The sequence below is a fragment of the Chrysemys picta genome, chromosome 11, assembly GCF_011386835.1.
Source record: "Chrysemys picta bellii isolate R12L10 chromosome 11, ASM1138683v2, whole genome shotgun sequence".
In the NCBI taxonomy this organism is placed as follows: Eukaryota; Metazoa; Chordata; order Testudines; family Emydidae; genus Chrysemys; species Chrysemys picta.
In genome coordinates, this window is record NC_088801.1 from 39,544,241 (window position 1) to 39,557,793 (window position 13,553).

General features: G+C 36.7%; 1 protein-coding gene across 5 annotated transcripts in view; it reads left to right on the forward strand.

Annotated features, from left to right (window-relative positions):
* Nucleotides 1-13,189, forward strand: part of HAT1 (histone acetyltransferase 1) — a 44,333-nt gene extending 31,144 nt beyond the window's left edge. For 2 of the 5 annotated variants that reach the window (XM_005290459.5, XM_042860739.2), the window contains exons 9-11: nucleotides 1,867-2,018; nucleotides 3,813-3,929; nucleotides 12,767-13,189. In XM_005290459.5, coding sequence (XP_005290516.1) covers nucleotides 1,867-2,018; nucleotides 3,813-3,929; nucleotides 12,767-12,934 — 437 coding nt within the window. In that variant the 3' untranslated portion in view covers nucleotides 12,935-13,189. Of the gene's footprint in view, nucleotides 1-1,866; nucleotides 2,019-3,812; nucleotides 3,930-4,935; nucleotides 5,095-5,174; nucleotides 7,677-12,766 lie in introns of those variants that run through there. The other 3 variants (XM_065560780.1, XM_065560781.1, XR_010591305.1) reach the window with 2 other exon arrangements.
* The last annotated feature ends 364 nt before the right edge of the window (nucleotides 13,190-13,553 follow it).

Sequence of the window (13,553 nt, forward strand, 5' to 3'; positions counted from 1 at the left end):
ATTTCCCACCTCTTTTTGTCTTACTTTAATTCACCAGTTTCACCTTTACTGTCCTTTTAAAAATCAGTCTCCAGTTTTTCCTTTTCATCAAAATTAATTCTGCTGCATATCCTCTTGCCTTCCTTGCAGGATAGGCTCGTAAGGCTCACCATACAAATGTAGACCATTAGTCCACCAAGTTGATACACTTTCGCTGGTAATGATCAGAAGCCTTTTCCCCTCCTGTTCCAAGAAAATAACTAGCCAATTGTGCAGTACTGTATGTGTGATGGAAAAATTCTGTCTTGACCCTGTTTATGTGGTCAGTTTATACCCTGAAGCATGACACTTGATTATCCCTAAATCATGAGTGTTAATGGTCAGACATTTATCAACCCTTTTAAAAATCCAATTATTATGTGAATCTGGCTGCCTGTAGCGCTGAATTCCACAGGTTAGAGATCCAAAGCGGCTCCCAGGCTCTGGGGAGCCCAGTGTTTCTTTCAGATAAACTTTTTGTCAGAGACCTGTCTATGAAGGTTTAGTAAGGGAGTAAAAACTGCTTGCAGTGGTTTTGTAAATGTTTCCTGCTGAGTAGTTCATAGGTGGGAATAAGTCTGCACAAATGACTTCATGCTGGTTTGCATTGTAGCTGATTCATGTCTTTTTAAGTTTCCTTCCTACTCCCGTTAGCTCTCCAGAGCTATGATTTGAATAGGGTTAACTCCTTTTGCTTATAGAGAAGCATGTATCATGATAGACTATCAGATTCCAAATAAAATATCACTAATAGTGAGTCATTTTTAAATTAGAATCTCACAGGAGGTTTTTCCGTTTTCTATCCTTCATTGAAATGGAGTAGGTGTGTTCCTGTCTATATCACTATAGTTGCCTGAATACCCTATCCTAGCCTGAGGTATAATGAAAACAAACCCAATGCTGTTATGATTATATTTGTTGTTATTAGGTAGCTAGCTTTTTAAATTTTTTTGACAACTTGAGGCCTGGTCTACACTACACAGTTATGTCAACATAAGGCATCATACTCAACCTAATTATATCAGTGTACACACTATAGCTCTGTCCCACTGATGTAAGTGCCCTACTATACCAACATAATAACTCCACCTCCACGAGTGGTTAGGGCGACACAGTGTCTGTATAGACACTGCGTTCCTTACACCGGCTGTTGGCTGTCTTGGCCATTTCACAGTTCTCATCTCCATGCAGCTTTTATTATTTTTCTATAGCTGACATTTATAATTGGTATATTTTGGAGGTTATTTTCACTCAGTGTTATCCAATTCTTATGACTTGTACTATAATAACCACCTTTAAATAACAAAAAATGGTCAGACTCCAGGCAGTGGGAGGCAGATGCCACTGAGTTTAAAGCAAGGAAGAACTGAGATCAATATTTGGTCCAACTCACCTTTTAGTGCCTTACATATTACAACAGATTTTGTAAGAAAAATCACCATTGAACTCATACAATTAGGTTCTGTAGGATAGAAGGAGAGTCAGATATGAAATTAGTCTTAACCTCAGAAAAAGAAACTGAGAATTTATGTTGGACAATAGCTGAATGTGTAAGGACATTGTATACTAGGTCTTTTAGATACATTTTTAAAACAAAATTTTGAGAATCTGTGGCCCACTGTGATCTTTTTTAAACTTGTCTTATTTAGGTATGTTTATATTATGGCAGTACCCAAAATATGGGTGAATAATGAAGTACAGTTATGTATACTTTTGTTTCTGTGTTTTAAGGATGTTGTCTGTCCTTACTTTTAGTAAGTTTCCCAAAGTATCAGATAATTAGATGCTTGAAAAAAGAACAGATTACAGAAAGTTCATAGTTACTGTATACTTCTATATTCTTTCCAGCTGAAGATCCATCTGAAAACTATGTAAAACTCAGAGACTTTGTACTTGTGAAGCTCTGCCAAGATCTGCCTTGCTTTTCCCCCGAGAAGCTAATGCAAGGATTCAGTCAAGAAATGGTGACAGAGGCTCAACAGAAACTGAAAATAAATAAGGTATTTTAAAATCTGTACAAGTATACTCAGTCCTAATCTAATCAAATCTAGTGCTTAGTATTCAAAAGTTTTCACAAACACATCTACTCTGCTCTTCAAGTTTCTAACACACACCTCCTGGTTTACATGCAGCATATTTCTGGAGTGCATTTGGAAATGAAACATTTCCTAGCTTACTATGGTTTTAGAAAAAAAAAATGTCTTTCCTACAATGCTTTGGTACGGTACCATTAGTATTTTGACATAAGGCTTGACTAGGAGGAACTGTGTTTATACAAATAAAATATGTTTTAATTGGATATATAATAAAATACTAAAATGTAGAAAAAACTACTAAAAGGCAGATTCTACGTTGCTGAAGACTGATGGTGGTAAACTCCTTATGGAGTGTTTAAACTGCAGGAGAGGAGCTGCAGAGTTGCTTAGGAGCTCTGCAGGAACTCCATTTCTTCCCTTAACTTTTTCTGGATACTCTGATTTATTTGAACCTCTGATTTTTATGAAGTCTTTGAAAATACTGAGACCTAAGTAAAAAAGAAAAGTGTATCCGTATTTTACATATTAAAACTACGTACTGGTGTAAGGGGAGAGCAGAGTGCAGACCTTTTGCATGTCTATGGGACATTACATTTGAATGGATAAATATTTAATATTTAAATGAAAACTTAGCTAAACATGTAGAAATAATAAGCGTATCAAAGGCTCCATCTCTATTTAAAGAACATACAATAAAGGCAGAATAAATTATTTTTAAATTCTGAAAATATGTAACTTGATTGCACATATTTTGTTGTAGGTTTGTGAGGCTTTAGGAGGTAGTAGGCAATTTTATTAAACTATTCATTTTGAGTAAAGAAATTTCTTAACTAATTTCTTAAGTTAATAAATCGAGTTAATAAAGGTTAATAAAATCCGTTAACATAACCAGAAGTTTGCTCTATTCCTCTAAATAAGGCTTCATTGCCCATTATTTCTGGGACTGACAAAAACATTTTCCTCTAGAACAATGTTCCCAAAAGCTATAGAATAGATGCAACAGAAATGTAATGGTGTAATGGCAACAGGAATCTTTTTTTTTATTTTATTTTTTTATTTTCAAATTTGTGAATTTCGCTAAATACAATTGCCTCACTACCTTGACTTGCCCCACTTTACTGGTTTGGGGTTTTTGTCCGATCCTCTCTCCCCATCTCTTAAATAGTTTAGTTTAAAAATTGCTGTTCCATGCTTAGATACAGAACTGTGAGGAGGTGGCTTTAAGGAAAGCAGCAAGTGGAGCAGCTCCAAATTAGCAATGGAACCACAGTATTATGAATTGCCCACCAACAGACCAGTCCCAAACTGTCTTTCAACTCTGGCTGCAGGGTTTCTGCCAATTAATTAGATGAACTCCTGTGCAGCTCATGCCTTTGTGACTCTGAGTGGTAGAATCCTTTGCAACTGAGCAATGCTGCTTCTGAAATGCTACTGCAGTTGGTACAAAGGATTCTGGGGTGCATTAAAGGCATTGGTTGCATGGCGGGAATTATTTTAGAAGAAACATTGGTAGAAGACTGAGTGAGCTGCCAAACTTGTTAGTTAGGAAGTACCAAAGAAGTAAGGAAGTGATGGGGGGCGGAAAATCAAGTCTCTGTCACTGCCCTTTGAATCTCTCATGATACATGTAACATCTTAAGCAAAATAATTGAACATGTAGCATTTTCACATCTTTTCATTTCTTAAATCTTTCAGCAATAAGCTTGGAAATTATAACATTATTATTCATACTGTTCTCCTTTTTTTCCCTTTGATTAGCAACACACAAGACGGGTTTATGAAATTCTCCGATTACGTGCAACAGACATGGGTGATCCAGAACAGTCCAGAGGCTATAGGTTGGACGTCAAAAAAAGATTGATTGGCCCATATAAGGTGTATATGTCTTAAGTACCTTTTAACACTTACTCCAGAACTAAAGAAACATGGTTTTTGCTTTGTTTCTGTAAATCCGTGTGCTGGGGTTCATATACTTTTTCTGTACTGAATTAACATAAGTTTTAAGTTAGTTTTCACATTTCACATTCTTGAAACATGACCACCCTTGCATACCCATTTTTTCACTAATTAACAATTGATTAATTAATTAATTAACAGTTTTGCTGTATATCTTAGTCATAAGTATAGTTTGAAATAACAAGTGCATTACTTCTGTGGTTGAATAAATAGATTCCAGCCATGCTGTTTCCAAAAACCACTTCTCAAAACAATTGCAGTTAAACTAACTCACCTGTACCTACCTCACTTTCCAAATTATAACCTGTTGTTAAACAGCTTTTCATATTGTCAAACATTTTCTCATCTTTACACCACAGAGATGTATACAACTTACACTCTTAATAGCTTTCTTTTACTGGTGGTAAGGTCTTATATTTATAAAGCTTTATGAGATCTTCAGTTGAACAGGCTATATAAATGCAGAATATTGCAAACTACCCACAACTCAGTCTCATGTTAGACCTATTCCATCGTACAGCTGTCTCCTAGATTAATGAAGTGAGTGCAGAAAATCAAAACCAAAAAATTCTGTAACACTTTCACTCCTTTAGAATTGTCCATGTTAACAAAGAGATCATTTTGAAAATACTGAACTAAGATACCACATCTGTTCTTACTGGTCCACGAGTTGAAGGGACTGCTGAAGTTGAGAACGTTGTGATGAATATAATTGCTATAATTAAAGACATTCCTTTTTTTCTTAACAATTCTTTTAAAAAGCAAAAGGTTTGGTATGAAAATGAACAGGAGAATATAATTGTTTGACGTTGAGGCTGTGGATTACTTATGAAGTCATGTAGGGCATCAAAAGGGGGAAGAAAACTTTCTCCAAGAGAGATCATAGAGAGAGGGCTGATGACTCAATTATAACTTTTTTTTAAAGTGTTCTATTTAGGATATTAAAAGAGCGTGGAAGTAGACTGTCAGCAAAATAAGCAGAGGATTTGTTTTGTGACCATTGAAGGATATGTGACTTAAAATATGATTCTGCTGTGAAAAGTGACTATGTAAAAACAGTACGTTCTCAGCTGAGGTGCTCCATGTGAGTATTCAAAGTAAGATCTGCTTACTTTGGTCAAAAGAATAATTTTTTGTTTGTTTTAACTCTTATTTGCCCTGCAGAACCAACACACAGCATGCAATAGTGAGCTGGAATTGTGTTTCTTCCCAGACATCAGTGGAATTGTTCTCATATTGTACCCAAGCCACCAACTGCAGGGAGGTACAGCCCGCAGCTGCTGTTATGGTGGCAGCTTTATAGAAGTTTTTTGGAGCCAACATCCCAGCATGTATAGATGTGGAGTGTATCAGCACAGTCCCTGTACATTGCATATACAGCTTCATTGTGGATGCTTACTCTCTACTTCAGGCTCATTAGTAGGCCTATTCTCTACTGGGCATTGTTCCCTTCATCTCTTCAGTTCTCCTTCCACCCATGCCTGATGGTAACAGGATCCATCAATCAATGCTCTTGTTAGGAGACCAATAAGAAAATAACTTCTACTGTTGTCTCCTATTTCAACAGAAATAGTTTGTTCCTCAATGATTTACTTCCCCAAACAACTTGTTCCAGGGGAACCCACTCTTGGAACTGACATATCAGGATCTCCAAAGCAGCAAACTTCAGAAGCTGGTGTACCCACTTAGGTTCCCTGATATGCTGGCCAAAGTGTTGCCAGGAAAATGGTCATTGGAGAATCAGTTGACTAGAATTTGGGTTCATCTGGTATGTGTTGAAGAAATTTACTCTTTCCCTAGAATCTATAAATTCTTACAGATTGTGGCAACAGAATGACCCTAAGCAGTGTTGCCAGATATGGGGGCACTTTGGAGTTCCTCTTTGTATAGAGGTGATCAGGATTATGTCTTGTATTGAAAGGCCATCATAAGAAGCAGACAGTTATGTGCAGGGATGTCTCAATAAGTGCCCGTGCCAAAGAGTAGTAATTAAGTTAAACCAACATATTTTACACACCTATCCCCCCGGGTCATCCTCCCCACCTGTGGGGTCCCCAAGATGGAACTTTTTCTACAACAATGAAGTTCTTGTTTTTACTCCCAGCACTGACAGAAGTCTGCTTGGAAGATGGACACCTTTTCCTTCAAGTGGGAAGTTCTGTGCCTTCATGCCATCCATCATTAGCCAAAGTTGCCATGAAAAGTGGCCTGAACTGGGCTTTTCTACTGAACTGTAGATTTTGGCTTTCATATGTCAAGGCAAGATCTCTTAAAGCTGCCCAGTAACCAGAGATCTCCTGACTTGGGCTTAATCAGGCACCCAAACCTGGAGACGAAGGGTGGTATTTTCCAAAACACTCTGTATTTGCTTAACTCTGCTCCCATTGAAGTCCATGCAGATTCCAGGCTAGTACTGAGCACTTTAGATTAGAATATCCCACCCCAAGAAGCTGAACTTTCTGGACTCTTGCCTACTCAAGGGATCTGGGAGAATTATCCTGAAAACTGGATGAGACTCTAAAACTAAGATTTACCACTGTATCCTGCTCTTGCAGCCTGGTGTGCCCCCTTTGGCATTAACCTTGAAAATATTATTTTTAAAAAAGCTTTTGTCAATGTCTTGCAGGGTGGTTGTTGTCCCATTCTTCCCCCCACCCCTAAGGGTGTTGAGTTCACAAAGGCTTATGTTCCAACTATCCATGTTGCCCTTTGGAGCTACACCATCACCTTCTGGATGTTAAGAAGGCTAAAAAGTACTATCTGGACAGAACAAAAATCTTTCTGCAGATAAAATTGCCTTTTCATTTTTTATGGAGATCATGAAAAGCCTCAAAGCATCAAGACCAATATAGCAAGATGAGTTTGTTCTGCTATTGTTTGGGTCTCACAATTGGCAGAAAAACTTCCACTTCGAGAGCACAACCAACTATACCGATGATAGCGTCAGAAACAGCATCTTACAAGCTTTTCATGGCTGTGACCTGGTTGTTTCTGCTGTTTTTACTAAGCATTACAAAACTGATATTGTAGCCTTGTTGGATGCTGCTTTTTGTTACTGGGTCCTGCAAGATGACCCTTTTCTTGTTCCTGTATTCTTTTCCTTACTGTTTAATTTCCAGTTGGGCCAGGACTGGTGGATTGATGATAGTAGGAGAATGGAACAATTCCTTTCACTATAAATTGATCATCTACCCAGTCCAGCAATTATTTTATTCTCTCCTTGAAGTTATTATTGATTGCTGTTGCTGGGCACTTATTGTTAGATGTGGATATGTTTTGCCCAAGGTTTTGAAGTATCTACTGGGAGTGTGTTGAGGTACCTCTTGCCTTTATAGATTGGAAATTGATGTCTCGAATCTTCTAGAGAGTTGCTTTTGTGACAACAGCTATGAGCTGGATTGGGTATATACTGGTAGGAAACTACAAGCTTGCAAGTAAGGAACAAAAATGTCACATTACACACATTCAGTTGCAGTCCAAATTGTCCCTTTACTTACACCTGTGTAATGTCAATGAATATAGTGGAATTGCACAGGTGTAACCGGTTGCACAGGTATAAGTAAAGGCAGAATTTGGCATGAAGAATTTTACAGGTGACAATGAGAAAAGAAAGACTTGAACTTGACAGTAATATCTCAGTTTGGTAGTTTATAAAGAAATAAAAAATGTGAATAAATTTGATCTTAAAATAACTTCAACTAATGTGGACCCTCATGATGCCACTTCAACAAAGTCACTATTTCCAAGTACAACTACACTTTAAAGGTACCTTCCTGCCTTTCTGAAAAATTAATTGTTTTAAGAATGAGTAATATTAGGCTTAAATTCATAGGTGATACCGTTCCAATTAAATAACTTTCAAAGAAATTGGATCTGTAGGTGTGAGGGGAGATTGAATTTTTTTTTTTTTTTTTTGACAGCAGCTTCTTGGAGGCTGCAAAGAATAGTGCGAAGAGTGAGACTGAAAAAACGTTAACAATTATACTGGTGACTGAACTGGTGAAAGGAAATGGGCAACTGTTTTCCCTCCTTCCCTTCTTTAAAAAATAAAATAAAAATTACTTGAAAGTGCAGCTGGGTCTGGAATTTTTCAGCTAAACTTTTTTTATCAGAAAATGCCAATTTGTCAAAACCTAAACTCTTTGCAGGAAAGAGATGTTTTAAATTAATTTCCCATTTCAGATTTTTTTTTTGAAATTTCACAAATGTTGAAACCTCATTTTGATGGTTTTGAAATGCAAGTTCAATTTTTCTGTTCAAAATGACTTTTTGTTTAGAAATTTGTTACCTTATAGTAAAATGTAAAGCTCTAAATCAAAACAAACATTTCAGAATTATGAAAATGAAATGTTTCAGTTGTTCTACTCTAAATTTTTTTTCCTGATTTTTTTTTGGTTCACAGAAATTTTCAAGATTCCGATTTTTCATCTTGATTTGGTATGGGAAAAGTTTTTGACATCTTGAAAATTCTCATGGGATGGGAGCCCAGGTCTACTTGAAAGGCTCTAAGATCCAAAATATTGTTATCTTTCTCTGCTTTCTGGGAAATGAGTGTAAAAGCAATATGTGGTGTGTAGAAGGGCTTTTACTTTGAGACTGAAATTTCTTAAGAATTTTTCTTCTCTGTTTTACCAGACACGGTATAATTACATAGGCATCACAAAGGGTGATTCGTTGCTAATGTACTAGGCATGTAGGACGATGATTGTAGTGCTGGTGATGCATGAATACCTTCTTTTCAGATAGATACTATTGTTGTAGAAGTACCAAGGGTGGTACTGTGAGGTGGAGAGACAAAGCAGTGGTCCTGTCTGAAGCAGAAATGAGAAGTGCATAGGCACACAAATGGGGAGATAAAAACACTGAACACATCTCTTAAAAGAATCGCAATTCTGAATGACTTGCTTTCAACAAAATATATTTTTCTCACATGAAACTTTTATCTGGAACAGCTATCTCTGACTTCTCAGTCCTTACAGAGCTGTTGTCGACTAATGTAAAAATATTGGCTCATGAAGATTGACCAAACTTGAACTGCAGACATGAACATTTAAATAACTGACATTTCAATACTTTCACTTCTGATAGCATTTAGATTTTTAACTATACATGTTTGATTAGAAGAAAATCGCTAATTTATATATTTCCATGTAGAGCTGAGGAAAAGACAAGAACAGCAATAAGTGCTTGTTTTTTCTTGGTATTTTCATATTGGACATTAAGATCTGTGAAATCATGATATATGCACTCATTAATATTCTAACTGTATACTGCAGTAGCTAGTTCCTTTATGAAAAATATGTATGAACACTGCTATGACCCAAGTGGTGGGCCATTAGATACTGTAGAAAGGCAAGGAGTACTGGTTCAATCCTTTCTAGCCCCACAAAATAGGAGGATGAAAGCAGTGTGCAAAAATCTTAGATTAATGGACAACAGATACAGAAAAAGCTGCAGGAAAAAATGTATAAGGGGGAATCAGTGAAAATCAGAATTCTCTAGTGACAGTGCAGTGGGAAAGTAATCATGGAAGTATAATGGAGTCAAATTGTTGCAGGCGCTCTCTCACTCTGACATATATTGATTATTTATCTCTTTATTGGTCAGTGCATCTGAGTAATTACATCTTAAAAACAGGAATGGGATATAGTAAACCTGAAAAGTGTCCTAAAGAGTATTTTAGGAGGAGAAGCCAGTGCAAGGAGCATGTGGTACTAGCAAACTGTTCCATTAACAAACTAAATTATTCCCATCCCAAAGGTGAAAGTACTGGTAGTGGTAGGGAGGTAATATGAAGAACAAAAAAACAAATAATGGTGCTGTTCCACTGGAAAAACAAATGCCAGGTGGCACAAATACTAGAATATTAACATGCCATATATTGAACATGGTCTCCCTCACTATGGATGATATATCCAAAACTTACTACAGCAACACTCAAAACCCACTCAGAAAGGGTGTCTTTGACACAACATGCTGCCACTTTATATCAGTGGAAACTAGTATTATGTTTGAGCTCAGCTGACCAAAATAGTGATGACCCTTTTTTCAACACTGAATGGAACTTAGTCCCCCAGTTTAACTCCTGCTTCCAAGTAAGAGCTTTTAGTCTGTAAAATGTATTACCAGGAAGAACAGAGTGGCAGCATGTGAAGATGATGTCCCATCTGTGCCACTTCAGACCTACTTGCACAGCCAAATGTGACAGCTCTGACATATTTGCAATTTGTTTCTATTGGGATAGGCTGGGAGAAGATCATTTAGGTAGAAAGTTCAGGAAACTAAGCTTTTTCTTACTGCTCTTTTTCATATAGAGTAAGTGCATTTGCTACAGAATTGGTAACTTCACATGGTGATAGCAAAAACGGTACTGTAATCTTTACTTTTAAAAGTTTTCTGATAAAGATCATCCCCAAGGGACAGTAAGAAAATTTGATAACCACTATGAAAGAGGTAAAGCCCTATTACAGATTAAAAACTCATTGATATAGGAAAATAAATAGCCGAGTCTTGATGGAGAAGAGGTTAATAGGAACAGAGATCATCAATAGGACTAGTGGTGGTCACTATTTAATTTTTAAGCGGGTGGAGACAATGGTGGAAAAAGTGGTGGGGAATAGTGAAGTGGTAACATTTGTAGATTACATGAGTCAAAACTAGGAAGGACTTTGAAAAACTTGGAAAGAAGCAAACAAAACTAAGGAATTAGGCAACTTTTGATGAAGTACGAAGTAGTCATTGGTAGGACAAAACACACTGAAAGTAACAAGAATGCTCTTGTAGGCTACTAGGTTTTGAATTAGTTAACATCTCAGGAAACAGACTTGGGCTACATGTGTACTGTTCAATGAAGTCCTCTTACTGCACAGCTGTGCTCAAATAACATTAGGCTGTTTTTAAGAATAGGCTAGAAATCATGCCAGTATATATTTGATAATACAGCCTCACTTTCAGTGCTATGTTCAGTTTTGGTCTTGATTACCCAGACACTAAAGGAAAAGGTCCAAAGAGAGGCAGTGAAAATCTAGTTTAGGGCCTCCATAGAGGAGAGACTAAAAAGATGAATTAGAAGTCAGAGCTTGGAAAATAGGGGGTCACTTTGTCCATCCTCCCTGCTGATGCTGGACTGTTCTTGGTCTATTAATGAGTGCTTTGTCCAGTCTAGTTTTTAAACGACGCAAGTGATGTGGGCTTTCTTTGGGAAACTGTTCCAGACCTCTAATTTTTCCTGCTATTCAGCCTATAGTTTCCATTGATCATTTTCATCCCATCATTTCAGGCTATTTACTCGAGGTCAGCCAAAAGAATTCCTTCTCTTTAATATTTTTTCTATTACGTTGGCGAAAGTACAAGAAAGGAGATGTATGTAAAACAGCAAGTTGTCTAGAGTGAGCCAGCTGAGTGCTCCTTTTTAACCTTTCCCTATAATACAAGAACAAGAGGCCACTCTAAATTAAAATGTAATACTTTTTTTCCTCAACATATAATTAACCTGTGGAAATAGACTGCCTCTTGGTAGCACTGAGACATAAAAGAAACAGACAGACATTCATAGGAATATCATCTGCAATTTAAAAACCAAAAGGCATTTCAATCCTTGGGTACAGTATAGGCACAAACTGATCACCAGCTGGGGGCAGAAATTCCCTTTTGTTTGCATTCATGCTATAATTGCAAAATTAGGTCCATTTTGTGGGGGTTTATCACTTGCTCTGAAGCACACTACTTTGGCCAGAGGGTAATGGATTACATGACACCTCCTCTCTTCCTCTATAGCAATTCCTTTATTTCCCTGACTTTCCTAACTGGAAGTGGACTGAGGACATCAGCGTTGAGGAAGTACTTAGTCCCATATTATCTTTAATCAATATTTTAAATTCCTAATAGGTTTTGGGGAGGGGGGTTTGGTAGTAGTTAGGTATAATTTATTGATGGGTAATGGGGTGGGAGTATGTGGAGGAACTTACTAATTAGTGAGGAAACATTTTTGAGATGCATTCTTGTCTGTTCTATTTGCAACAAGTAACCCATTATGTGTTTCCACTAATCATTCTCCTCTGTTAGTGTTTGTGTGGGTGGGTCTGTTTTACTGCTGTTCCCAAATATTGATCATCCACATAGATCTGATGCAAAAAAAATCATAATTATTAGGCTTTCCTTGCTTATTCTTGGATTATTTTCTAAGTAGTGGAGGAAGGGTGGTTAAAGTTAGTTTTTAGTAGCTGTTAAATAGATTATGTGGGAAATATATCAGTTTGGCAGAAGATCAGCATAACAGTACATAGGCATGGTTAATACTGGTAGAGGAGTAATATATAAAGTAGTATCAGTTCAGATGGTTACCAAAATTAAGGTCAATATAACATTTTTTTTCAAAACCAAACCAACACCACACACAAACAAAGCCACCTGTGTGGCATAAAAAACAAGTAGTAGTACTACCAGTCTCATAGCTTCAGGAAAAAATACAGAAATCTGGATACTACTTTCTTTTAGTTTATTATTGACCTCGTTGTTTAGACTTTCAAGGGAAAAAGTGTTTTATGAGGAGAATTTACCCAGCCTCTCATTGCTCTTGTTTAAAAGTAGGGACATTTTGGGAAGAAATACATACTAATAAAAGGAATATATAATCAATAAACACCTTTTGGATAAGTCTTTGAGACTCTACTGCTGTTCACTTCATTCTAAAAATACAAATATCTGCCAATAAAGGTGATGACATTAAGTTTAAACCTGTTTATTTAATTGTTTAGAAAAAGCAAAGAGAACTTGCCAAGATGAGAAGATGTCTGAGACCAGAGGAGTTGACGAACCAGTTGAACCAAATAGACCTAAATATGCAGCATGAACAGTTAGAAGAGAGCTTCCAGCAACTTGTTTCAGATTACCGAAGGGTCCTAGAACGACTTGCTCAAGCATGAGAATTCTACCTTTCTGTACAGGAAACTTGCAAATTTCTATACATTGTGTTGTGAAGCACATCCATAATTGCTACTTAATTGCAAAATCTCATGTGACGTTTTAATCACATTTAAGATGACTTTTTTTGTGTGTTTTTTCTGTGCATTTTGAATATTTTCTATTTTTGTGTTGTAGATTTAAAGATGGTTGTACTTAGGTTTTGGGGCACTTACTGCTTAAATAAACAAGAATGTAGATTCTGAGATGCACTATCACTGCAAGTGTTCGGGTCTTCTGTACAGTTTTGTTCAGATGCTTAGTGAGGCTTGAGATGAAGCAGATTGGACTACCATAGCCTGGAGTATTGATTGTTAGCGACTTCTTAAATAGTTCGGTTGTTCATAAGGTAAGTTAAAAATAAAACCAAATGATTTCAAACATGAAATGTTTGAGTTAATTACTAGAAAATCTTTACAAAATTCTATTTCATCCTCCTGCCCTCTGCTGTTCATGACCTGCTTCATGCATACGCTGTTATATGGCCCTCATCATCATATGATCTGAGCACATCTTAATTAAACAATATTAAATCCTCATCCCTTCCTGCCTATAGGAATAAACATAAATAGTCGTGATTTG